Raw genomic sequence first — 27,500 nt, forward strand, 5'->3', positions numbered from 1 at the left:
TCGGTATGTTTCCTGTTTGTATTTACAGTAAGTTAAATTGCAGATCCAAGTAGCAAGAAATTTGGTGCTTAGTCAGCTGAAACCAGCATTTACTTACATTTATTTTATATACTTTGTGTCAGAAACAACCTTTCTGAACATGAAATAGGAATATAAGTCACACATCAGTCACGCTTCATCATTAGTCTGATTAAACAAATCAGTAAGAAGTGTTTACCAATCTTGGCAGAAAAAAGTTTCATCCAACAAGACAGGAAGGCTCATGCATATTTTATATACTGATTGAAAATACAGTAGCATGAAAAAAACTGCTGAAAATACTAAAAAGAACTTTACTGTTCCAACAGCAGCATGCATGCAGCGTAACTCCTCTGCCAGCAAATTTAAAGCCAAAAATTTTGAGATTTGTTCAGTCTGGACTGGCAGGCCAAAGCACTACTATAGTTAAAAGAACAAAACAAATATGTGAGTGTAATAAGTAAGGAGTCATCACCAAAATTCTATATGAATTATTTGGGTTTTGTGCAAAATAAATATTTTTTGAGAATTTAAGTGACCCTTATTAGCCCTACAACAGGAAAATTTTGTCTCTGTATTTAACCCAAGTAGTGAACCATCACATACACACACTCACTAGGGGGCAGTGAGCACACTTGCCCAGAGCAGTGGGCTGCACTATCCGCAGTGCCTGGGGAACAGTTGGGGATTAGGTTCCTTGCTCAAGGGCACTTCAGTCACATACTGTCGGCTCAGGGGATTGAACTGGCAACATTCCCGTCACAGGACTGATTCCCCAAACTCCAGCCCATAACTGCCCCCATTTATGTCTTAATTCCATAAATTGAATTATTATGAACTTGTATTATGACCTTGTATGGTTTGTCTGCCATCTTTTTCCATTCAGATAACAGTCATTCACAGGTAGATGGGGCTTCAAGTAGGTCAGGAGAATAAGACAGTATATATAGTTGTTGTCATAAATGATGTCATATCTGAACATATTGTGGATATCAGCAGTACTAGTAGAACACTGACCAACTGCATGTTTCATCGAGAGCAAAAATAATCTCACTTAATTGAACTTCATGCAACACAATTGACCAAATATTGAATAAATATTCAATTCATAATATTATGAATATAAATCATTAAATTCATTTAAATGTAGCACTGCTGTTTTTTTCTCTGATCAGATGTCTACAAAAATAAACATTGTGAATCATGAAAATTTCTTGAAGCATCACAAGTTTCACCAAATCACCTACCTCTAGCTTTGAGTGTATTCTGATAGTGAAGTGCCATTTATGACCCTTGCTCTGTTATTTGCACCATTAAAATGTCATGTATTGAAACCTGCCTGTGTTCTTATTTTGTCTCTAGTGAAGTATGAGAGGATCAAGTTCCTGGTTCTTGCTTTGAAAAACTCTGTGGAGGTGTATGCCTGGGCTCCAAAGCCCTACCATAAGTTCATGGCTTTTAAGGTCAGTTAGGCTATGTGATTACAGAGTCTTTTCATAATTGAAATAATTGTCAGGTATGGACCGATATGGGAGCCACTTCAAACAGATAAGGTCCTTCATTGCTGAAGGGGTAATTTTATTGATCTTTGTTCTTTTGATTTTGATAGTTTGTCTTGAATTAAATGAATTAGTACTCTTTAGTAATTTACTGAAGATGTACTCTAAGTACTTAGTGGCTTTTCACCTTTTCTCTGTCAGTCATTTGGTGACCTGGTACACAAGCCCCTCCTGGTTGACCTGACAGTGGAGGAAGGCCAAAGGTTAAAAGTCATCTATGGCTCCTGCTCAGGGTTCCATGCTGTGGATGTGGACTCAGGAGCTGTGTATGACATCTATCTGCCTACTCACGTACGTGTTAAAACAACTACTGGTTCTATATTTTTATACTTGTTCAGAATTCACCTATGATGGATGCGACATGTCAACAAGAAATAAAGCCCATTTTACGTTAAGTGTTGGATTATAGCAGATTTAAGTGTACTATTAACTGTAAAAAAGCAAATTGCCCTGCTATGTAGCCCACTCTCTGTACATGCTACATATTCAACTTGAGTTTTTGGAATTGATGAAAACTCTCATAACATCTGAGTTAATGGCATGTTTGTTGTTTATTGGACAGTGTTGATGAGTGCACAGTCACTCCGTATAGTGAGTTCTGTCTTCATAGTATGTTGGATTGATTTAACAATTTCCCATTGAGTTTGTTCCCACCCACGTAAGTCTATAGTCCCCCCACATGTACACCAAAATCTCAAATATGTTGTTTGCCTGTTTTTGACACAGCACGTGGCACACTAGCGGTTTCTAGCTAGAAACAGTACAAGATTAAATTTTCTTGCTATTTTGTAAAATCTTGGCCTGTAATTAGATTAGCAGACAAGATATAACTATTCCAAGTTTTTACCCCATTGGTGTCAACATGACAGTACTGACAACTTCAGCGCAATGTAGTAGCTGCTCAGGAACTACTAAGCAAGCAAGATTGTAGCATTGTTGAAGGGATTTAAATGGATTTCTTTAGAGTGCATGCTTTATGCATGCAGTGAGGTAAATTAGAAAAAAGATGGATTTATTGTCATGTATTCAGAATACAAGGCACTCAAAATTGCAGTGAAATTCTTACAGTACAAAGACATGTCAAGTATTGAAACAGAACTTTTTGGGTTTTTTTTTTTTAAACTATATGTCCATTTTGAATTTGATGTCTATAACATGTTCCAAAAAAGTTGGGACATGGGCAACAAAAAAGGCTGGTAAAGTTATGTCATGCTGAAAAAAAATCACTTAGTGGTGAATTTGCAGGTCAACAGGTCAGTTACGCGATTTCACTTTGAAAACTACAGCAACTTGTCTCATTTTGTTGTTAAAGACTTGCTAAAGGAAAATTTGCTGAAACATAGTGGTAAACATGCCCCTATCCCATCTTTTATGGAATGTGTTCTTGGGTATCATATTCAAAATAAGCATATATTTTTTAAAAATCAAACACTTGATATGCTGTCTTTGTAGTATTTGCCTTTTAAAAATGTGGTTTGCATTTATTTGCATATCATCGCATGCTCATTCATATAGTTAAGACCCAGAGTGTTAGAGTAGAGTATATATTTTTATATTTTCAAAATCTGCAATAGCTGAAAAGTGAATGCCAAATTTTCATCACAGTGAGCCAAAAACAGCTGGCCACTTTGGAGGCATCCGTCAGACACATACCATTTGAGCATCTGTTTGCAAAAAAGCAAAAAAAAAAAAAAAAAAAGTAACGTCAACCATCATGTCACATATACTCTACTTAAAATTCTAGCTCCCCGCAAGTTAAAACACTTGCCTGCATTCATGCTTCTACATATAAAAATAGAAATATACAGTGGGTACGGAAAGTATGCAGACCCCTTTAAATTTTTCACTCTTTTTTTCATTGCATCCATTTGCTAAAATCAAAAAAGTTCATTTTATTTCTCATTAATGTACACTCAGCACCCCATCTTGACAGGAAAAAAACAGAAATGTAGACATTTTTTTTATTAAAAATCAAATTTATTAAAAAATACAAATTGAAATATCTCATGGTCATAAGTATTCAGACCTTTTGCTGTGACACTCATATTTAACTCGCATGCTGTCCATTTCTTCTGCTCCTCCTTGAGATGGTTCTACTCCTTCATTGGAGTCCAGCTGTGTTTAATTAAACTGATTGGACTTGATTAGGAAAGGCACACACCTGTCTATATAAGACCTCACAGTTCACAGTGCATGTCAGAGCAAATGAGAATCATGAGGTTGAAGGAACTGCCCAAGGAGCTCAGAGACAGAATTGTGGCAAGGCACAGATCTGGCCAATGTTACAAAAGAATTTCTGCAGCACTCAAGGTTCCTAAGAGCACAGTGGCCTCCATAATCCTTAAATGGAAAAAGTTTGGGACGACCAGAACTCTTCCTAGACCTGGCCGTCCAGTCAAACTGAACGATCATGGGAGAAGAGCCTTGGTGAGAGAGGTAAAGAAGAACCCAAAGATCACTGTGGATGAGCTCCAGAGATACAGTAGGGAGATGGGAGGAACTTCCACAAAGTCAACTATCACTGTAGCCCTCCACCAGTCGGGGCTTTATGGCAGAGTAGTCCGACGGAAGCCTCTCCTCAGTGCAAGACATATGAAAGCCTGCATAGTTTGCCAAAAAACACATGAAGGGACTCCCAGACTGAGAAATAAGATTCTCTGGTCTGATGAGACGAAGATTTAACTTTTTGGTGTTAATTCTAAGCGGTATGTGTGGAGAAATCCGGGCACTGCTCATCACGTGTCCAGTACAATCCCAACAGCGAAACATGGTGGTGGCTGCATCATGCTATGGGGGTGTTTTTCAGCTGCAGGGACAGGACGACTGGTTGCAGGAAATTGAAGGAAAGATGAATGCGGCCAAGTACAGAGATATCCTGAAAGAACACCTCTTCCAGAGTGCTCTGGACCTCAGACTGGGCCGAAGGTTCACCTTCCAACAAGACAGTGACCCTAAGCACACAGCTAAATTAACAAAGGAGTGGCTTTGGAACTACTTTGTGACCATTCTTGACTGGCCCAGCCATGACCTAAACCCAATTGAGCATCTCTGGAGAGACCTGAAAATGGCTGTCCACCAACGTTCACCATCCACCCTTATGGAACTGGAGAGGATCTGCAAAGAAGAATGGCAGAGGATCCCTAAATCCAGGTGTGAAAAAACTTGTTGCATCATTCCCAAGAAGACTCATGGCTGTACTAGCTCAAAAGGGTGCTTCTACTCAATACTGAGCAAAGGGTCTGAATACTGTACATTAATGAGAAATAAAATGAACTTTTTTGATTTTAGCAAATGGCTGCAATGAAACATCCATCCATTTTCTAAGCCGCTTCTCCATCAGGGTTGCGGGGGGTGCTGGAGCCTATCCCAGCAGTCTTCGGGCGGAAGGCAGGATACACCCTGGACAGGTCGCCAGTCCATCACAGGGCAGACAGACAGACACAGACAGTCACTCACACACTCACACCAAGGGGCAATTTAGCATGTCCAATTGGCCTGACTGCATGTCTTTGGACTGTGGGAGGAATCCGGAGAACCCGGAGGAAACCCACGCAGACACAGGGAGAACATGCAAACTCCACACAGAGAGGACCCTGGTCGCCCGGCCGGGGAATCGAACCCAGGCCCTCCTCGCTGTGAGGCGACAGTGCTACCCACCACGCCACCGTGCCGCCCAATGAAACAATGAAATGAAAATTTAAAGGGGTCTGAATACTTTCCGTACCCACTGTAGTACGACAATAGGGGAGGGGGGTGGGACACATACAAGAAGTATAATGCATATACTAGACAGCAAGTAACTATAAATAAAGAAGTAACATCAAACAATGCAGGTGTCTCGGAGTAAAGAATGATGTGGATAGCAGTAAGATGGCATCGTAACTACATGGTGTATAACAGTGAACTGGACTTTACAAACTTACTTTTTTCCTGTTTAGATCCAGACAAGTATTCAGTCCCATGCCATCATCATTCTGCCAAACACAGATGGTATAGAGCTTCTAGTGTGTTATGAGGACGAGGGGGTGTACGTCAACACATACGGCCGTATCACAAAAGATGTGGTGCTACAGTGGGGAGAGATGCCTACCTCTGTGGGTATGTAAAACATGTTGCACGCCTTTATATGCAGACATACACTCACCGGCCACTTTATTAGGTGCTAGTGAAAGGTTGGGCCCCCTTTTGCCTTCAGAACTGCCTTAATTCTTCTAGGCATACTTTCAACAAGGTGTTGGAAACATTCCTCAGCGATTTTGGTTGGTTATTTGAGTTACTGTTGCCTTTGTCATCTCGACCCAGTCTGCCCATTCTCCTCTGACCTCTCACATCAACAAGGCATTTTCGTCCACACAACTGCTGCTCACAGGATATTTTCTCTTTTTACGGACCATTCTCTGTAAACCCTAGAGATGGTTGTGCGTGAAAATCCCAGTAGATCAGCACTTTCTGAAATACTCAGACCAGCCAATCTGGCACCAACAACCATGCCACATTCAAAGTCACTTAAATCACCTTTCTTCCCCATTCTGTTGCTCGGTTTGCGCTTCAGCAAGTTGTCTTGACCTCCTGTACATGCCTAAATGCATTGAGTTGTGGCCATGTGATTGGCTGATTAGCTATTTGTGTTAACAAGCAACTGAACAGTGTACCTAGTGGCTGGTGAGTGTATTTGAATATCAGGTGTGTTTTAGATGTCATTCATAAATCACAAGACTGATTTTTATGCAGTCTACAGTAAAATCTTACTTGGTAAAGTTTTTTTGTCACTTACTATAAAACCTGTCCAGATTCAACACAGCTGATTCAACTCACCAGGTAAGTGGCAATGGCTTTGTGAATTAATGAGTTAGTGAATACACTAATCTCTGCAGAGCTGTGGCCCTAAAGCAACTTGGTTTGGCCTTTTTGCTAAAAAGGTCAGGTCACTTAAACTGATACGTCCCAAAACTGGCCACTTCTCTGGCTTCTGATTTTTCAGTTCTTTTCTCAAACTTGAGCCTTTCAGCTCTTCTGTTGTTGCTGCTGCTCGTCCCTCTCCACTCTCTCTGCTCTTTTTAAAAGCATTAGCTGGCTCTCATTAAGGGCAGCGTGAGCTCCTGAACTTGTTGCCTCTCCTCCCCATCACTGTCCCGCTCCACAGCTTGGCTGTTGGGATCAAACATGATGCATAGTCTAGCAGCCTCACTGTAGAACAGGAAGTCGTGCTTGGGACTTGTGCACCGTCTTTTTGCCTCTCATGGTTGTTTGTTCTCCCACCCTCTTTTGCAGCTGAGGTCTTCTTTCTGCTGTCACTCGTGGTTTTCCTGCATGCCTGTGGGTCAGGCGACTGGAACAATGATATTTCACAATTAATGAAAGTAGGATTTTACTGTTGTAGTTGGTTAAACCTGAAGCTCTTTTCAGCTATTTTGTATCCAACAAATGATTATTTACTTTAAGGAGTAATCTGCTTATTATTTTCTCCATTAATCAATAGATTGGTTTTTAAAAATTCTGAAAACAGCAAGAAATGCCATCACAAATGCTCTAAACGATTATCAAAATAAGGCAGGAGGCAGGATGTGTAAAATTATTTTGATAGGGCATTTTATTAATGACGTTTACGCGCTAATGCTTTTTCGTTAGGAATTAGGAATTTGTTATAAATGGAACACATACTTTCATCTGCATGGAGTGATGTCCTCTTTCCCTTCATTAGTGGTCAGATTCTGACCACAGAACCACTCTTGGCTAGTTTTTTTCTGGGTGGGTAACCAGTTGTGCAACAGATGGGGGCTATAGGTTAAATCTTGTAACAGTGTTTTATTTTTTTCCTCTTCTCCTGCAGCATACATTCGCTCCAACCAGATTATGGGCTGGGGAGAAAAGGCCATTGAGATTCGTTCGGTAGAGACTGGCCACCTGGATGGAGTCTTCATGCATAAGAGGGCTCAAAGGCTTAAGTTCCTGTGTGAACGGAACGACAAGGTGATTGTTTTGTCGGCATTAACATATTCCCTGTTTCCGTTATTGTGAAGGAACAGTAACCTTCAGTAATCGGTAGTCAAGGCCAGCATTTGAATTTTTTTAAAAACTCATTTCAGTTATAATCAGCTTGGCCTTTTTAATACGCTGCTAGTCCAGAGCCATGAGTTGAGTTGTTAAAGAAAATTAAAGGCCCTTAATTTTTAAATATAATTTGAAAATGCCAGCTACCTGTTTTCACTGTTTCAAAATCTAACGACATACAGACAAATAGAAATGGTAAAAAATTACCTAAAACAGTGTTTCTCAACCCTGATGCTGGCCCACTGTTCTTTTATTTAGTGCTTTTTTCTGCTTTAACACACCCACTTTAACACAGTAATAAGCTGGTAATGAGCTGATTAGTTTGGATCAGGATGTGTTGGGACTAGGGAAAGCACTAAGAAGTGCAGGGCAGTTGACCCTCAAGAACAGATAAACACTGGCTTAGAATACTATCTTGTTACATTAACTTCTGTTATAAATTAGGAGTGTTTTCTCCTTCTGTAAAATAAACATTTTGGAGACAAAGTTTATTCTCTACCAGTTGTACAAACTACAGTTGGTTCGTACAGAAACACTTTTGTTTGTAGAAATATGTTGTTTAATACAGTGTTTTTGCAGTTTGTATGATGATAATTGGTGGGATTTAAGCATCTGTTACTTATTCAGCTATATTTGCCTCATAGCAACAGGGCATAGACCAAAAAAAGCAAACTCTAGACAGTATAAGCGTCTTGACCTGAGTGACTGCCTTTTGGGATAATGGGAAGCTTTTAATTGTATGTAATTTGTTTATTCTCAGGTTTTCTTTGCATCAGTGCGTTCAGGAGGTTCCAGCCAGGTGTACTTTATGACCCTGGGGCGAACCTCCTTACTCAGCTGGTAAACAACTCCACTGGACCTGGAACGACAAGTCCTCTTCATGTTGCTATGATGTCAGCGTAGAAAAAAAATACAACCACCGTGAAATTGAACAACGACTGAAGTTCCCCAGTGTGACGAGCAGAAGCTGTGTTAAAAGAATGGCTTGCGCCTGCTGTTGCAAGACAAACTGAAAAGCTGTACAGAAATTTCAACTTAGATGATTACACAAAAAGGCAAAAAAAAAAAACAAAAAAAAAAACAGGAGCATATGTAAGGGAGAGGAAGCTAGAGAAGCTTGAGCTTACAGTATTATTGCTAGTCTGTATGTTCATTTTCTAGAATCTCTGCTTGATCAACTGATAGAGTGAAGTTGGCTGCCATAGCTACAATGAAAGGAGTGAGGAAGGCAAAATTGGGCTCTAGTGCTTTTATTTTTTTGTTTGTTTTTTTTCTTTTCATTTTACTAAAAAAAATTCCAGTACGAAAACTGTGAAGTGCATTCACATTGTGAACAGAAGTTTTGAGAATATTCTATTGTTGTTGTTGTTGTTGTTGTTATTATTGTTATTATTATTATTATTATTATTACTACTACTATTATTATTATTATAATACACTTAATATGTGGATTGGCATATTCTATTTTTAATGGTCACATGTCCCTAGGATTTTTTTTTTATTTTACTAAAGCCTAAGGTGCCACCCTAGTTGTTTAAAAAAAAAAAAAGCAGAGAAAGGAACATGCATGGACATTTGCCTGTTTAGCTGGTATGGCCCCACCCCTTCCAACTCACCTGAGAATTGAGCTTGAGAAGCTGGTGTTTGTGTCTGGCCACATTCTCTCTCTCTCTCTCTCTCTCTCTCGCTCTCTCTCGCTCTCTCTCTTGCTCTCCCCCTCTCTCTCTAGTTAGAGTTTTATAGACTGTGTCTGAAATTATATACCTGCTGTGAATAAGTGATATGAAATCAAATGGAAGTAGAGATATGTTTCACTTCAGCCATGTGCGTATGTGTGTGTTGGCGGAAACCAAATGGTTTTGGGCTTTGGATTTAATCACGTCTTGTGACATCGTCATGGAGAACACGTACGTACACACACAGACACATACAGACACGTGTTGTTTTTTCTGTTTTTTTTTATTATTTTTTTTATTTAATTTACCAAATGTCAGATATATGTGATGTTCTCAGTCAGAATGTAGTATGAAAATACTTCTTCATGATTAATGAAATGGATCAGTTTTTTTTTTCTTCCTTAAGATGTTCGACAGTGTAACAACAAAGCCTGTCCAGTTTTAATGTATGTGACATCTGGATTATTTGCACGGATTAAATTTAGCATTGTGTTTGTTAAGTGACACATACAGAGGTTGTCATGTTGGAAACAAAAATGAGATGAGGATTTTACCTTCATCATGTTTACCAGAAAGTTTTTTTTTTTTCTTTTTCAGTGTTGCGTATGAAATCAGTTGTTTTTTGTAGAGCTGAACACATTTAACATTGTCAGATGTAGGGCCCCACAATGTGGACAGAACCACCATGTTGAATATTTTTATTGCTATATATTAATTAAAGATTATTTGGTAGCACTTTAATGTAGGGTACTATTCATAAGACTACATGACACCCACATAAGCTTATCATGACAACTGACAAGCCTACATAAATGTAATGCTTGTTCCAATATGTGTCATTCACTATAAAGGTTACATTTGCCTATTTTAATTAAAGTTAGCTAAATTAGCCTTTGTGACAGATTGCATGTTGGAACAAATATTTATAAACATTTATGCAGGGTTATATCAGTTGTCATGACAAATATAGGTATTATGTAGCCTTATGAACAGTACCCTGCAGTAAAGTGTTATCAATTGTTTTTTAGCAGTGGTTTGACCGATACCTCGAACTGGACCATCAGCACACCACAAAACGTTGTTATTTCATTTTTTTTTTTTTTTAGTGTAGTCTGTGATGAGAGAGCATTGCAAAGGCCAACATCCTGATAGCAAGTACCAGTTGGAATATTGTGCAGCCCTACTTTTGTTTTATCGACCTTCTGTTCTCCCTCTGTGTAGCTTTATTTCTCATAGTTAAATTAGCCTTGGTCAAGCTTAAGGCCTTATGACCTGTCCGTAGAGTGTCCATAGAGTGACTATCCTTTTGGGTTTTTCTGCCTAAAAATGCCTTCTTTGGTAAAAGATCCACAACTACTATCTTCTCCGTGAAGGAAAGACTAACGCAGTGTTAGTTGAAATGCATTGTTTATTGCATTTAATAGTAAAATCTTTTTCTGTAGACTCAGTCTGTTTGGAATCCGCATGTTTCCAGCTGACGTTCTGAGGGGTGTGTGTTTGCACAGTGTATAATTGTGTGTTGGAGGAAAACCTTTTTTTTTTTTTTTCAGAAATCCGCATCAGAATGCCCCCAAACTCTTTCACACAGCCCAGTCTTCCCACAGTGGGGTCACTAGCTGTGTCCTCTTGCACCTTGTGATATTTTTTCTATCATTCTCACTTTTGTGTTTTTTTAATCTGAGGCTGTCAGCCACCAGAGAGACATGCACGTGTGCGCACCACTACACACTTTTTTTTTTTTACATTCGTATGACTTTATTTAAATGTAATAAGTAGCAATTATCGGATAAGCTAATGAACTTTAACTTCTTGCTTTATGCGATGAGGTTACTGCTTGTGTTTTGTTTCACATAAAAAAAGAAAACAGTTGTGCTACAGTGATGAAATTGAAAACTTAAAACACAATGTTGGGGAAACCACCACATGAGATGGAATAATCATTTTTGGCTTATGTTTGTAGGAGCTTTGGGTACTCTTCAGTTCTAGACGTAGTTCTTAACTATAGATGGCTTCTGTAACTTTTTGTCTCCTTCAGTCTTTACAACTATATAACTAAAATGACATAACGTAGTGCTCACTTAATATAATGCTCACTTGTTGAGAATGTTTACAGAGGCAAAGTTTTGTTACACTATGTGCATCATTATATTTATGTTCTCTCTTAAGAACTCTTTGCTTTTTTGTATTGAACTTCTTTTCCTCTCAGTATTTCTCTGCTCTGTTGTTTTAAAGGATAATCGTTTGGACAGCATTCTCTCAGTGCTGTGCTGACCTTTCAGAAGTGTTCCCGGCTGATTGGATGTGTGTGTTTCAGTCGTGGCGCTGTATCGTTTGTCCTCTCTGTGTATGACAGGAAGTCCTGTATTTTCCTGATGGTCCTTTGTTTTTCTTTGAAAATAAACTCAAGTAATTTAAGGCTTCTTCTCAGATTTCTTTTATTATTATTTCCTTTATGTCTCTAAAGATCTTGAGTCCTAGTCAGTAACTTACTGGCTATGACAGATTTGCAAAAGACAAGATATAATTAATCTAGTTCTGTACTTAACATCTGTATCTTTTTGATGTTTTTATACAACTTATGTTTCATATATATATATATATATATATATATATATACTTTTTTTGCATACAGCACTTTACTAAAATAGAAAAAAATTACATTAAAAAAATAAGTAACCATTGTTGTTTTTAATTGTTTAAATATTTAATTAATTAATTAATTTCATAAAGCCATTGAAATAAAAGCTGATGTTCATCATTGATGTACTTCATAAGTCAAAAGCAATTAATATTTATTAGGTAAAAACATTTAAATGCATTAAGGAATCACTTGCTGTGCTACTACCTCCTTTGAGAGTGCTGACAAAGTTTCATAACTTTACTAGTGTCATCACTTCCTCTTAATTTCCTCTGCAGTTGAGTTTTTTTCCCTTTTAAAGTAGTATGTGCTGACCATGCATTTGGCATGGTCCTTTCAGAGGACTTTTTGATTAGATGTCCAAACTTCCAGACTTCCAAAACATTTAGTAAACAGAACTCTGCTGTTGGTAAATAAATTTTTTGTATTAATTGCAATACTACAGAGCCCCTGAGTTGACATGGTAATTTTTTTTTTTAAGTATGGTTATGAGAAGCTTAACACATGGCCTAAATTTATTAATTAGTGAAAACTAAAATTGATCACCTTGGGCTCCGTGTGGTACCAGTATTTAAGTTGTCAAGACATTGTCAAGTCAAAAAAAATTCTGTTACATTCCACTTACTTTAAGTATGCCAAGTCTTTTTTTCTTTTTTAAACTTGGAAGATGTCTGTGTAATAGAGTTCCAAATCTAAAGTGGCGTATAGTCATTTTTCCCATAATCCTAGCCATGCAAAAGCTCATTTCAAATTTCTATATCAAACACTGTCAGTGACACAGTTTGAGATGATGTCAAGATATCTGGTTAAAAATTAGATGACTTTTCCATGGCAAAGGTAAGAGCTTATCAGAGCTGTGCAGTGACCGTTTACTCAGCGTCATAGCATCCGGTGAGGGGGGGGTGGTGTAAAAATATTTTTAGTTTCGCAGCAGTTTAGTCATGTAAGGGATGCCGCAAGAAATGCTTCTTTTGGAAGAATTCCTACAAAACGTAATAGTGTACGTGTGCGCTTCTGGTTGTACTCAACACAATAAATAACTGTGTCAAACTGATGAAATTTTTGGCATAGTCTTAATGTGAAATGCAGTGTCATGCAAAACCTGACACAATAACTAGAATATGTATGTTCTTATCAAAAATATAAAATTCATCACGGTATGCATCAAAATCACAATAACATAACGACACAGGCTGTCACGATAGCTCCGATTTCAAGTTTGTGGAAGTGGGGTACTTCATGACAGTGAATGAAGAAACAAGCATTCTGACTCACTGGGCATTCATGGTATTGCAACGTTGCCGCTTATGCTGAGATAGTCATGGATGCCTATATGTGCTGTGGGCCATTTGGGTACTTTTTGTTTAATGCCTGAACTTGTGCCAACTGCTTAGTCACTGAGCTCACAATTTGTAATTCCTGTGTGTCGACTTTCATGTATAAGGCATACACAGTTTTTTCCCTGACTATTTACACAAACCCTACTAATCGTAACACATGGATACAAAACATTCTTGCATTTGTTTTGAATCCAATCTGTAAGTCAATAATGTTGATCAGTAACATTACATTAACCCTAAGATATAAAGATATCAAAAAGATATCAAAAATCTTGTAAATTAGCCAAACATATCACCTGCCATTTCTATCTTTATCCTCACTTCAAATGTGATCCTATCTTACCAGACAATTATCATTTGATTTTAGTGTCTTACTGAACCATCTGAAGCTTCATAGTATTCAACTACCTACACACTTTACTACTACACAAACCAACTCAAAATTCATCTTGTGGTTATCGATACCATTTGTCTGAGTACCAAGAACAACTCTGCAATGAACTTTAGTTGTAAATATTAGGCAATGTTTGAAAGTTCCCCTTTAAAGGTGGTTCCTTAGTTCAGGGACATAAGGGAAGTTATTTCAGCTCTGTTCGTTCAAGTTTTTTTTTTTTTATTAGGTCAATTTCCATAAAAACATCACATTACAAAGCCAGGTGTTCAAGAACAGTGCAGTCTTGATTACATTACCATGAAAAGAGGCTCAAATATGCAACGAAGACAACCATTGGGTCATCTAGTTCCCCTAATAACAAAACAGCCGCTTGCGTGTCAAAATATCATCAAGCTGAATTCTTAAATTCTGCTATACTCTTTATATTGGAATCATCCCCAGAGAATAGGCTGGACAGTAGAAGAGCTAAGTCATTCTCTTAGGGTCAGTAATATTTACGTCATTTGCTCTGTCTTCATACTCATGCTTTGTGTATATACTTATTTGGGTGTGCACTAATAGAGAAGTTTAATGTAATCATTTCCAGACAAAGTAGGGTACTCATGGTTTGGATTATTTTTTTTCTCATCCCGTCAACACAGGCTCTGTATGTGTGTGTAATGGAACAGCCTTCTTATTAGGAAAGCTGAGGAATTCCCAAGCTCTCGTGAGGAACCTTAAAAAGCTTGGAGGTTCCCCCTACACACCACCTACAGAACGCACAACAAAAAAGGAACTACTCTGTTTCCCTCCCCTATATTTGCCTTCATCTCTGTGTATGTCTTTTCATTGATCTCTTTTTGGCTTTCTCCTTCACATTAAGCACTCCTTCATTTCCCCTTTCTGGCAAGGAATTTTCTTCAGCATGATGACCAACAGAGAGCAGGTAAGAGTGTGTTTGTTTAATGTGTGTTTGTCTAGATGAGAGTATGAATACATATATATATATATATATATATATATATATATATATATATATATATATATATATATATACATGTGTGTATATGTATGTGTATATGTATGTATATATATGTATATGTGTATATATATATGTATATATATGTGTGTGTATGTATATATATATATATATATATATATGTAAAATATGAACATAAATTATTTTGATAACTGATTACAATGTTCATTTCTTTTTATTCTTTTGTTTATTCTTTCTATCATTAACTAATTGCCATTTAGTTACTTACATGGTTATAGGATTATTATAATAAAGCAAATCAAATAGGCTGAATGAGCTGTAAGAAATGATTTGACAGCATATATTGAATCTTGTTCTTATGAATATGTTCTTTTCTTATGTATGTACAGTATTTTTCATAGCATTAATTTTTTAATCAAAGTGTTATTTGATATGTTAACATTTTTGTAATGTAATTTTGAATATCTTAATATAAATTTGAAATCATATAAAATTTTCTTTTTATGTTAATCTATGGTGTATTTTCAGCAATCAATATTGGTATTTAACATTTATTTTTGTGTTTAAAGCTTATTAAACTAAACAATTTAATGGCAATGTTGAATCACAAAGTATTTGATGTGTTGATAGAATTTTTTCTTGAGAATATCATCAGGGTTGGTTTATGTTATAGTTGTCACTATCAACTTTCATTTGTTTATTACATAAAATTAAATACTTACAAGGTAAGAAAAGAAGAAATAGAAGAATTTGTCTCAAAGCCTGTTTTGCATTTCCCTATAAGCACTAGTGTAACAAATAATTTATAAAAAAAAAATATATATATAATGTGGTCTCCTTGTTCCTATATATATATATATATATATATATATATATATATATTATAACAGATCATAAATATAGAAAAATGTATAGATAATTTTAGAATCTAGGTAGAAATATTTTATATTTATTTATTTTTTTCTGATAAGCTGGAACAGGTGAAAAAGAACCAGAAGTGGCACATGTAAAAATACCATCAAATCAATCAGTACAATGGCTCATATTCACCATTTCACATCCTGCACTGCGATAATTCTATTTAAACTAATTACATAATACTCTTTATGCAGCAAAATATGTAGCAGTTACATATTTACTGACAACATCCATGATATGGACATCATCCATGATATGCTCAAATAATACTCAATAACACTCAAATGTATAATGGATGATAAATATTGGTCATATTGCCCTGCCGTATGTACTATGGTAGTACATAACTTTATTTGTAGAACAATTTTCATACTGATGGCAGCTCAAAGTGCTTTATGGACATGTGATAAAGTAGTAAAGTGTATTTCAGACTGATTTTATAATTCTGTACATGAAATAAGTCTATTTCTATTACCTGCATCATGCATGCTGGGCAGCAGATGGGACTAACCCTATTTAATAGTTTCCCTTGCAATCTTTAGCTAACTGGACTTAAAAATGGGAGAAATATGTAAAATAAATAAAACAACAATAACTAGTTTATTACAAATGTGAATGTATTGCAATACTTTCTTTTCCTGGCTGTATCAACATCTAGATAATGTGGTCTCCTTGTTCCTTTTCCCTAGTGTGTCTTGGGTTTCAGCGTGATTTTTATATTTGTTGGCCTTGCTGCTGTCAAAGCAGTACCCATAAAAGGTAATCTTAATGTGACTATCATAGTTTGTGATATCAAATTTATGAGAGTTCAAAAGAAAAATTTGAGAAACTTATGAGAATTTCTGTATATATAGATTTGTTATGTGTTTTTCTAATTTGATTAACTGATATGATTCAATTGCTGAATTCCATTAACCTATGGATGCTCCACCCACAAATGTGTTCTTCGCTGAAACTGTTGTAAGCTTCAAAGAGAACTAGCAAAAATCTCAGTATGACCTTATGAGAAATTGTATTTATCACTGTTTGGGGTCACTACATGTTTCAGTAGAGTTTGCAATGCTGTGTTACTAACGTTGGAAACAACAAGGCTGAATTTGCAATCTAGCTAATATTAGCTCAATTACTGACCAAAAAAAAGTCTGTCATAACACTGTGGCCTTCCACATGCATACATAATATCTATAATTTCTAATTAATATTGCAGTATTTAGTCAAAGACAAGTGGTGTTCTAAAATATTCTTGTAAGCTTCCACATATATGCAGCAGTAGTTACAAAAGAACACATCTGTGAACAGAGCACAGTTTAAGTAATCTGTTGTGATTGGTCCAGACAGCTGTTCAATGGTGGGCCCAGAGATCTCAGATTTTCACATCCAGGGGGAAGCAGTGGTCATCAGATTCCCATTTCTCGAGAATGTCATTAGTTACAAAGGACTTCAAGTGGACAGCAGCACCACGTTTCTTGTCTCTCACAATAACCATAGTGACCTCCACAACCAGAGTCATAGGGTCATACAGAAAGGACGTGCCATTTGGCTCCTCCCATCTCTGCCCTCAGACTCCGGAACCTATACCTATGTGTTCAGGTAGGCCAATTCCTGGTTGGATTTTGTTAATTGCACTCACCTGAAAATCATCGTCCATGTGCTTAGCTGTTCTGTGCTAATCATTATTTCACATCTCTATAAGAATAGGGATATACGTTGTGATATACAGTGTCCACCTTTTGTAGACCTGTCTTTGCTGGTCATAAAGAATTAAAGAAGCCAATTTGTTGAAGATTTGTGCTAGCTATCATTGAGTCTTTCGTCAGTGGCTAGGTTTACATGCAAAGATTTTCACCAATGTGAATTCATTCTGATTATACATTAAGACCGAGGTGCTTATATGCACACTTTACTTAACAATCTCTGTTTATATGGACCCTACAAATATTCAGATCAAAAATTACATGCATGCATGGAGTACTACTTAATGTAGATGTTAACATGACAATGATCTTCCTGAGTCCAATCAGAATGAATGAGATGAGCAGCAGTATGTTACCTGGGTCTTCAGTGAGCGTTTTTAATTTGCTCTATAGTTTGTATAAACGGGCATTTATTTACTTATACATGTCTGAACAGCTTGTTATTGCAAGCTTTACGGCCATCCATCCTGCTAACTATTTATAAGTCTTTTAAAGTTAACTTCTGCTGCAGATCAGTTTCTGGCTTACCATGTTGAACACTATAAATGTCCATTATGACGCAAATGTACATTGCAAGAATGTTCTTATACTTTCCAACTGGAAATGTAATCAGAAAAAGGCATTTATATGGCTATTGTGCTTCTATTTAATTCATAATTTACAGGATTACCCATCTCATTCTGTTGGATAGAAATTGTATTTGGAATTACCTTAAAAAGACTATGTATTCTGACTGAGATGTATACATGGAAATATTGTATTCCAACTAAGCTATTAGTTGGACTATTAACAGATTAACAGGCTGCATGTAAACACGGCTATTGCTCAATTTTTCACTCTTGGCTAGATATTTTTGGGTGATGGACCATGTCGAAAATGCCAACCAACACTTACTACCATCTTACTACTATGTCAGTGTTGGAACTGTGCTAAGAATGGTCCACCACCCAAACAGTTATGTGATCAGATACTGACCAATGGTAATTGTTCTAGAGTGCAGCTGATTGAAATTGTGCAGCAACGATAGACTACTAGTATGTAATTTTACACCTATACATGTCATTCTTCTGAACTGGCCAAAGCTGAAAACACATTTGGGACTTTCAACTGGTCTTGGACTTTAGACCAAAATCCTTTTGCTTTGAATGACCATATACATTAATTATATTTATTTTGTTAAAAAAAAAAAGATTGAAAATTCCATTTTGTCACTACCAAAACAGTCATAATGCTATCAAAACATTACCTAATGTTTCAGTAGTGACAATTTGAATCGTTTTGAGCAGAACTCAAAAAACGCTAGCTAGTACATGACTAGCAAACACAGTTTAAACAGTTAAAACTGCAAAAAAAAGTTTTTTGGGACACATTTACTTCAAAACAATGGAATCTAGCTGCTTACCATGTGGCCGACTTGGATGCAGTCTCACTTTCCACTCTAAAATACAGAGGCATGGCTAAAATAAGGCTCTGCCTAAAGACTAAAACTCTGTGTGAAACTTCTTGTGAAATTTACAAATTTAATTAATAAATCAAGATATTTTAGCTTCACTTACAAAATCTAAAAGATCTTTAAAAACATTGAAAAAAAAGAAAAAAAAAAAGAATACTATTTTCACATGTGTAAATTTTAGGGTTGGGGTTTGTGACACACAATTCCCAATAAATAGTACCCTATAAATTCTGATCATGTATGTGTTTATCTTATTACTGTCACTATTAACAACTTAGGTTTAATTAACAATCCTTGTAAATATCTATAGTCTGAATACTTCATTGTTTTTTTATTTATTTTTACTGTGGGGGCACAATTTGAAGTAATTTGGTATAATGGTTGATAGTGGACATATAAACATACCTGTAGGGTAAACAGATAATGGATGGTGATCAGCCAGGCAGGAGATTCTAACTGAGTAAATAGCTATTGTATGATGTAGAGTATAAATTTTGTGTTATGATATTATAATATTATGATATTCACATGTTACCAACTTTATTGTCCCTTTAGGAGCAGCACATTCTGCTATATGGGGGATATCTCTGTCACCATCTATAAAACAGGAAGAGAAGACATGGACATGATATCACATCCTGTTTCTGCACAGCCAGACAAGGACCTGACCATCATCTGTCCTCACACAGATCATTTCAAAAAGAAGGAAAGTCCACAGTGGTACAAGGTACATTTATGTGTATTTCTGAGGTGAGAGAAAAACAGAATACATGTTTAGTAATAGGATGTCTGACAGTCTGTCAGTTTAGACAAGCTAAACCAAAAGCCAGAAACATCCACTGCTCTGCGTCAGTGGCATGGTCAAAACCTTTCAGTGGGGTGGCCAGGTTAGAAGCATGAATTTTATTTGGGTGGTAAACTGCACAGTAAAAAAAAGGTGTTTGGTAACATTATGAGAATATATTGTATTTGTAACCACATGCATTTACTCAGGTGTTAAAAGCATTTAGATTACATAGTAAACAACATATGGTACTATATTTTATGAATTTTTAGTGTTTTTTTTTTTTTGGTGTATTTTGGTTGAATGTTCTTCTAATGTGTAAAGCCAATATTAGCTTCTACCTTAAGCAAAATAAATGAGAATAAGGATACGCTTCTGAGCAGAGTTCACTCGCTTATTAGATTCACTGATTACTGAATACAGTGTCAGATCGTACTTGATTGCACTCTGGTGGCAGATTTTAATCATAAATTGTTCACATAAAGTACAACAACTTTCCTCCGGTGACTGCTTCATTGATGGTCACTGACTTACTACAGAAGGGCTACATGTTTGCAGGTTTTAATATTGATCACCAATATGTTTTCCATTTGTTTTCTACAGGGTTTTCACTCTGATGCTTTTCCTTTAAAAAGTGCTCGCTACAACACCGGGACAAGAGACCTGCTCACTATCAGAAATATCTCTGTGGAGGACGAGGGCTTATACACCTGTAGGCTCACAGTGATCATCAACAATACCCAGTATAATATTACCAGGATCTGGAAACTGCAAGTGTTAGGTAAACTATACTATCAAAAACTAAATACAATGATTTTTATTCAATATTTGGCATATTGTGTTGCACTAAATACTTTTGTATTGTACTAGACTATTACTAAGGCTACACACATGGAACTTCTATGGCTGTCCTTTATTATGAGAAAGACACTTGAATGTTAATGAACTCTAAATGTTTGTGTCTTTATGTTGGTAAAGAGCTGTTTGGGTTTTTTTTTTGCTATATTTATTTAAGTATTTATGTCTTCATTGTGTTTCCCATTCTGTTCTTCCTCAGACCCAGAGACAGACATTTTAGACTCTCAAACTGAACCCACAACTAATTCAATGGATGATGCTTTGACATGTGAGGGAACTGTGTTACCTTTGAAAGTTAGCAATATACCTGTTACAGCTCACATAAATCACTTATGTATTGGATATGCATTGTATATATGGGCTTGATGTTGTTGATCTTCTCATGCAGCATCAAGTCTGCTCTACCCTTACATCATCACTCCAGTAAATGGCTCTTTAATTGAAAGCTGCCTTGGTGAGTTCACTGTTTATTTACATTCTGGACACTGTGCAGAATGTAAATAAAAATTTAATGCAATGATATTCAAATCATGTAAACCATATTTTTAAAGGAAAATACTATGAAGACAACATACACTATATTTCCAAAAGTATTCACTCACCCATCCAAATCATTGTATTGAAGTGTTCAAATCACATCCATGGCCACAGGTGTATAAAGCCAAGCACATAGGCAGGCAGACAGCTTCTACAAACATTTGTGAAAGAATGGGTCACTCTCACATATCCCTTATTCAGATGTCAGTGGTATTAAAAGGGGAATCGATTGGAAATGACAGCAACTCAACCACAAAGTGGTCGGCCACGTAAAATGACAGAGCAGGGTCAATGGAGGATGAGGCACAAACTTTCTGCAGAGTCAATCCCTACAGACCTCCAAACTTCATGTGGCCTTCAGATTAGCTCAAGAACAACAAAGAGAGCTTCATGGAATAGATTTCCATGGCCAAGCAGCTGCATCCAAGCCTTACATCACCAAGCGCAATGCAAAGTGTCGAACACAGTGGTATAAAGCACACTGCCACTGGAGTCCAGAACAGTGGAGACATGTTCTCTCGAGTGACCAGTTACGTTTCTCTGTCTGAATCCGATGGATGAGTCTGGGTTTTGCAGTTGCCAGGAGAATGGTACTTGTCTGACTGCATTGTGCCAAGTGTAAAGTTTGGTGGAGGGGGGATTATGGTGTGGGGTTGTTATTCAGTTGGGCTTGGCCCCTTAGTTTGAGTGAAAGGAGCTCTTAATGCTTCAGCAGACCAAGAGATCTTGGACAATTTCAAGCTCCCAACTTTGTGGGAAAAGTTTGGGGATGGCCCCTTCCTGTTCCAACATGATTGCGCACAAAGCAAGGTCCATAAACACATGGATGAGCAAGTTTGGTGTGCAATAACTTGACTAAGTCCTGACATCAACCCGATAGAGCACCTTTGGGATGAATTAGAGCGGAGACTGCAAGCCAGGCCTTCTAGTCCAACATCAGTGTCTGACCTCACAAATATGCTTCTGGAAGAATGGTCATAAATTCCCATAAACACACTCCTTAACCCTTGTGGAAAGCCTTCCCAGAAGAGGTGAAGCTGTTATAGCTGTAAAGGGTGGGCCAACATCATAGTAAACCCTATGGATTAAAAATGGGTGTGTGTGAAGTCAGGTGAGCAAATACTTTGGGCAGTATAGTGTATCAAATGTTGAAAGTGAGAAATTTTTTTTGTTTTTTGAAAAATATATACCCATTTTGAATTTGATGCCAACAACATCTTCCAAAACAGTTGGATGGGGGCATGTTTACTGCTGTTTCATCACCTCTTCTTTTAACAGCACTCTCAAGTGTTTGGGAACTGAGGAAACCAGTTGCTGTAGTTTTAAAAATGTAATGTTTTCCCATTTTTGTTTGAAAAAGGATTTCAGCTGCTCAACAGTTCAGGGTCTCCTTTGTCATATTTTACAGTTCATAATGCAACAAGTATTATCAGTGGGTGACAGGTCTGGTCTGTAGGCAGGCCAGACTAGCACCCAGACTCTTTTAATACTGCATGGATGCTGTTGTAATCTATTCAGAATTTGGTTTTACATTGTCTTGCTGGAATAAGCAAGGCCTTCCTTGAATAAGATGTCATCTGGATGGCAGCATATGTTGCCAAAACATGTATATATTGTTCAGCATTAATAATGCCTTCATAAATGTGCATGTCACCCATAACATGTGCACTACTGCACCCCTATACCATCATGAATATTGGCTTTTGAACTGATAACTTTAGCCCGGAAGACACAGCGTCCATAATTTCCAAAAATAATTTAAAATGTCAGACCACAGGACAATTTTCCACTTCACCTCAGTCCATTTTAAATTCAGATTCGTTTATTGATCCCAGGGGGAAATTGCAGAAATGAGCTTGGGTCCAGAGAAGGTGGCAGCATTCCTGGATCCTGTTTATGTACAGTTTCTTCTTTGCATTTTAGAATTTTAACTTGCATTTGTGGATGCAGCGATGAACTGTTTTCACAGACAGTGGTTTTCGGAAGTGTTCCAGAGCCCATACAGTGATTTCCACTACAGAATCACATCTGGTTTTAATGCAGCCCAAAGACTAAGCTTCTCTGGGATGCTTTTTTATACCCAATTGTGTTACTCACCTGTTGCAAATCAAGCACCAGTTGTTTTTAAGCATTACGCAACTTTAAGAGCCTTTTGTTGCCCCATCCCAACTTTTTTGGAACGTGCTGTTGCCATCAAATTCAAAATGGGCATATATTTTTCACAAAAAAATAACATTCTCAGTTTCAACATTTGATATGTTCTCTTTGTACTATTTTCAATTACAAATGATTTGCACATCATTACATTTTGTTTTTACTTACATTTTGCACAGCGTCCCAACTTTTTTGGAAATGCAATTGACTTGTGGACCATTCACAGCACAGCAGTGATACTGCTAGATGGAGTGTTCCTCCATCAAATAATGTTCAGGCAAGAGCAGTTCTCTGGTCAAAAAGGGCTGGATAACAATGCAAACTGTGCACTAACAGGCTACAGTGTAGTGTAGCCTGTATACCAACAAGCTACGGCTATCTTTTAAAGTGGACAATGAGTGTAATGAGACGAGACTGATGCAAGCTTTCAAAAAACTGGGGGCACTTCTATTAAAAAACAGTTTTATTAACATATTTTTTTAACTAAGTATACTGATGTGCATTAAATGGAGAATATATCTGTTTTTGTGGCATAAATTTAATATTTTTACATTCAATGTTTGCATCTAGGCTCCAGTTTGGCAATCCAGTGCAAGGTGTTTGTTGGCAACCAGTCACTGGATTTCACTGAGGTCACTTGGTTGGTCAATGGCCAATTACCTGAGCACAGTTTTCTGAACGGGCGAGCATTTCAAGCAAACAAAAAGTAAGGAAGTCTTTGTAAATTACTTCAAAAACATATACTGATCAGCCAGAACATTAAAACCAACTTGTGGTCCAGCTCCACTTACTATATAGGAGCACTCTGTAGTTTTCCAATTACAGACTATAGTTCATCTGGTTCTCTGCATACTTTGTTAAACCCCTTTAATCCTGTTCTTCAAAGGTCAGGACCTGGTACGAGTGGATCAGATTAGATAAAATAGACTATGTGTGTAGAAACAAGGATGTGGTTTAAATGTTATAGCTCATCATTGTAACTTCTCTGTATGTATTGATATATAAGTAGCAGCTCAGCCTAAAAAACACCAACTTCATAACATCCACATTAATTATGGTCAATTTAGACACATAAAGTCTGAGATCAAAACATGTATGTTTCATCTATGTCCAGGGTGTCAGGCAGCCACATTGAGGTGCAACTGGTTTTCCTGGAGCTGCATGAGAAGGACATGAGCGTGGAACTAAAATGTGTCGCTAAAAATGTGTTAGGAAAACAGGAAGTCATTACACAAATTAAATTGCAAGGTAGGTGCACACAAAGTGTTTTACTGTTTGCATAGATTATCCATATCCATATTGTGTCACAAGTCCATATTGTGACACAAACCTGAAAGCAGAGTTACAGGGATGGGCATTTCAGTCAAATTTGATATTCAGTTTCAGACTCAATTTGCCATTTTTGTCTTAATTCACTTATTCCTCTCCCACTTTCCAATCAAACAACAATATCAGTGACTAACTACACACATTTTAACTAGTAATTCTCAACCTTTCTGAGATATTGCAGAGCATGAGGAACTTTATCCTATTTTATCACAAACAAGCACAGGGGAAAATCTAAAATGGACTGTACTTAAAATGGTTCAAATCTCTCATTCCCATAATAGCAGCTCCTGTGATTTTAATAGAAACTGGACAAATTTGTCAATATTCACCAAGTTGTTTTTGTAACATAAAAGTTTTTTTATCTCACATATTTTTCAGTTTTCCTTAATCATTCACTTTTCCTTTAATCATTGTCTAAGTGGTTGTAATATAGCATTGTTGCATTCTTAAAAACATGTTTCTTCAAGGGTTCTTTAGTCAAGATAATGATTGTATAAGTATGAACACAAAGAATTGTGTGAGCCAAATTCAAAGATCAAGATGTTTCTTTGAGTGTTTATGGTTCTATATAGAATCATTGTCTATATGAAAAACCATTGAATCCATCCTTTTAAGAGTGTAGTTAATAATTTAGTTCAGTTCTTTCATTATGTGTTTGGCTAAACTTAAGCATTTAAGATTTTTTAAAGCGGAAAACTAAACGAATAAAAGAACCCAATCTTAGTAAACCTGTGTGTAATCTTTTCTCACCCTCTCTTAATGTCTCTGTATACAGACTCTACATTTGTGTGGTTGGTGACAGCTGCTATAGCCAGCAGCTTTTTCCTGCTGGTGGTGAGTGTGTTCCTGTATCTGCTGCACCCTAGAAGGAGGAAACAGAATGACTACATACTGGCCCGACAGAACAGTACCTTTTAAATGTCTATGTCTTTCCAACTCAGTCCTGATTACCCATTTCTAGATTCCTTTTTTGTTTTTCAATTGTTTTATTTACATAAACCTCACTTTATTATGACCCCATATTTTGTACTTTCTAAAACAATAGTCTACTGTTAAGTGAACAACTTATACTACACAAGCAAAATTCTGTTCACTGTATGAGTCTTACAGTTCCACATATGTGTACAATTACAGGCTGTAGCCACCTGTAGTCATGTACAGTTTTTTCAGCTGCTCATCATTGGTCTCTTTCTGAAGATAGGACAGCTGTTCTCTGATGTTATTTGGGTGGTGTTCATAGCACAGTGGTTACACTGACAGGGTAAGTGGCATGGTAATGCATGTCATGCTGGTATCGCTAGGTCGAAAGTGGCCCACACTCAAAAAAATCTAGTCAAGAGTGGCTGGCCTTGAAAATGAAGTCTTGAATTTACATAGAAATGTTACAGAGACATTTCATGTGGCGCCAAATCAAGTGTCAAGTGCTTCCACTGAGTAACAAGTACAAATTTAAGGAAATACCGCAAAAGCAGTTTGAATAAATTCTAATTGACTGTAGTGATTATGATGTTTTACTCAAAAATGTTAGAATTCTACATAATTAGAAATCTACATAATTCCTGGGCAACTGAGCGGTCGGAAAATTGCACTCAGCAGAACGTTACTAGGTAACTTGCACTTACAGCCAACAATAGGCACTTAACTGAGGAGTAAGATGTTAAGCACGTATATACACACAATAGAAGTTAGGTCAGGGAGAAAGAAGACATGAAGAGTGTGAGTAAATAATAAAAGCAATAAATAAATGATGCAGAAACCTTGCATTTTACTAAAAAAATACTGACAATCTGTCACATTTAATTTCATAATTTCATTGAAACAACATAAATAGCTCAGTTCCACTGACTTAGGTGTTTGCAAGACATATCTAGGAAAGAAAACATTTTTAAAACCATTTTTTGAGTGTTGGCATCAAAATTTGAGCTACAAAGGAAGAAGTGGACAAGGTGTTTGTAGGTGTTTTAATCCAGTTTTCATTTTAGTTTGATTGTGTTTCTACTTAAGTTTTATTACTTTTTTGTACTTTGTTTTAATTTGTTTTAAATATCAGTCAGATATGTGTTATTGTTTAACTCCTGAAAATCATGTATCTTGAAAATGTTACCTTTTCTTATTTGTCGAGATTGTGAATGGCAAATGGCATGTTGTTGAGGAAAAAAAAATTAATATGTACTAACTAAAGAAGAAAATCTAGATAAAATTAATATTTATAAGTTCTACATAATTACTGTACAGTGCCATTCCAATAAAAATTAATTTACCTAAATTTACTACAAGAGCAAACCTTTCAATACACAAAGTGTGGTTTCAGACATTCAAACTTTTGCTGTTTTGCTATATAAGTACTGTATTGTGATATTATATATAAAGGCTCACATGGAAACATATCAAATTAAACTATAAAATACTTCAAACTAATTTAATACAAGGTTTTTCTTTAAAAAATATATTGTCATCATAATAATATACGTGACAAATACATGAAATTTTAACATGAATTTCAGGGGGATTTTTTTGTATTTGTTTATGTGCTCTTGTGCATTAATGACAGCGTGCCCTTGAGCTGCATGGACTACACATATTTACGCAAAAGCCTCCGATGAGTAGACCAGAAGGAGTGGTCTGGCTTGAATGGAGAGAATAAGACTCAAAAAAACGAAATAATCTGACCTTGTTGTACAAAGACCTTGAAATGGTCAGCATTCAAATAGCGGAGTCGAAGTACTGCAGTCTATATTTATTTTCTATTTTACTTGTGATTTCTTTTTTACATTTTTCAAAACTCTAAACCGTTTTGTTGTTTATTTTCAGGTTTAAATGAATATTATGCCAATTTACAAAGTGATCTCAGACTTTTAGACTCTGCAGCCACTGAGACCCAGCCACTCAGAATTATGAATGCTGCTGTTTGAGTGATGCACATTCTAGAACCAATCTGAATAGACTTTATTTATGCACATTGTACACTAACAAAACATATGACTGGTAAAGGCAGAGAGCTTGCAGACATGATGGAGAGAAGGTAGATATTCTGTGTGTCCAGGAGACCAGATGGAAAGGAAGCAAGGCCAGGAACATTGGAGGTGGATTCAAACTGTTCTATCATGGTGTAGAGAGG

At 36.6% G+C, this 27,500-nt stretch overlaps 2 protein-coding genes across 11 annotated transcripts in view; both read left to right on the plus strand.

Annotated features, from left to right (window-relative positions):
* map4k4 (mitogen-activated protein kinase kinase kinase kinase 4) overlaps positions 1–9,177 on the plus strand; it is a 129,890-nt gene extending 120,713 nt beyond the window's left edge. For all 10 annotated transcript variants that reach the window (XM_017723992.2, XM_017723995.2, XM_017723997.2 and 7 more), the window contains 6 exons: positions 1–3; positions 1,381–1,481; positions 1,719–1,868; positions 5,516–5,675; positions 7,408–7,547; positions 8,389–9,177. The exon at positions 1–3 is cut by the window's left edge and continues 132 nt beyond it. In XM_017723992.2, coding sequence (XP_017579481.1) covers positions 1–3; positions 1,381–1,481; positions 1,719–1,868; positions 5,516–5,675; positions 7,408–7,547; positions 8,389–8,472 — 638 coding nt within the window. In that variant the 3' untranslated portion in view covers positions 8,473–9,177. The remainder of the gene's footprint in view (positions 4–1,380; positions 1,482–1,718; positions 1,869–5,515; positions 5,676–7,407; positions 7,548–8,388) is intronic.
* Positions 9,178–14,169: 4,992 nt separating this feature from the next.
* On the plus strand, positions 14,170–26,343 carry LOC108443375 (interleukin-1 receptor type 2). The gene is made up of 10 exons (XM_017723987.2): positions 14,170–14,601; positions 16,263–16,332; positions 16,908–17,163; positions 19,276–19,447; positions 20,108–20,285; positions 20,562–20,630; positions 20,751–20,816; positions 23,624–23,759; positions 24,168–24,301; positions 25,158–26,343. Exons 1-10 carry the CDS (start codon positions 14,581–14,583, stop codon positions 25,298–25,300), a joined length of 1,245 nt encoding a protein of 414 aa, XP_017579476.2. The 5' UTR covers positions 14,170–14,580; the 3' UTR covers positions 25,301–26,343.
* Positions 26,344–27,500: the final 1,157 nt, after the last annotated feature.

The sequence above is a fragment of the Pygocentrus nattereri genome, chromosome 6, assembly GCF_015220715.1.
Source record: "Pygocentrus nattereri isolate fPygNat1 chromosome 6, fPygNat1.pri, whole genome shotgun sequence".
NCBI classification, from domain to species: Eukaryota; Metazoa; Chordata; class Actinopteri; order Characiformes; family Serrasalmidae; genus Pygocentrus; species Pygocentrus nattereri.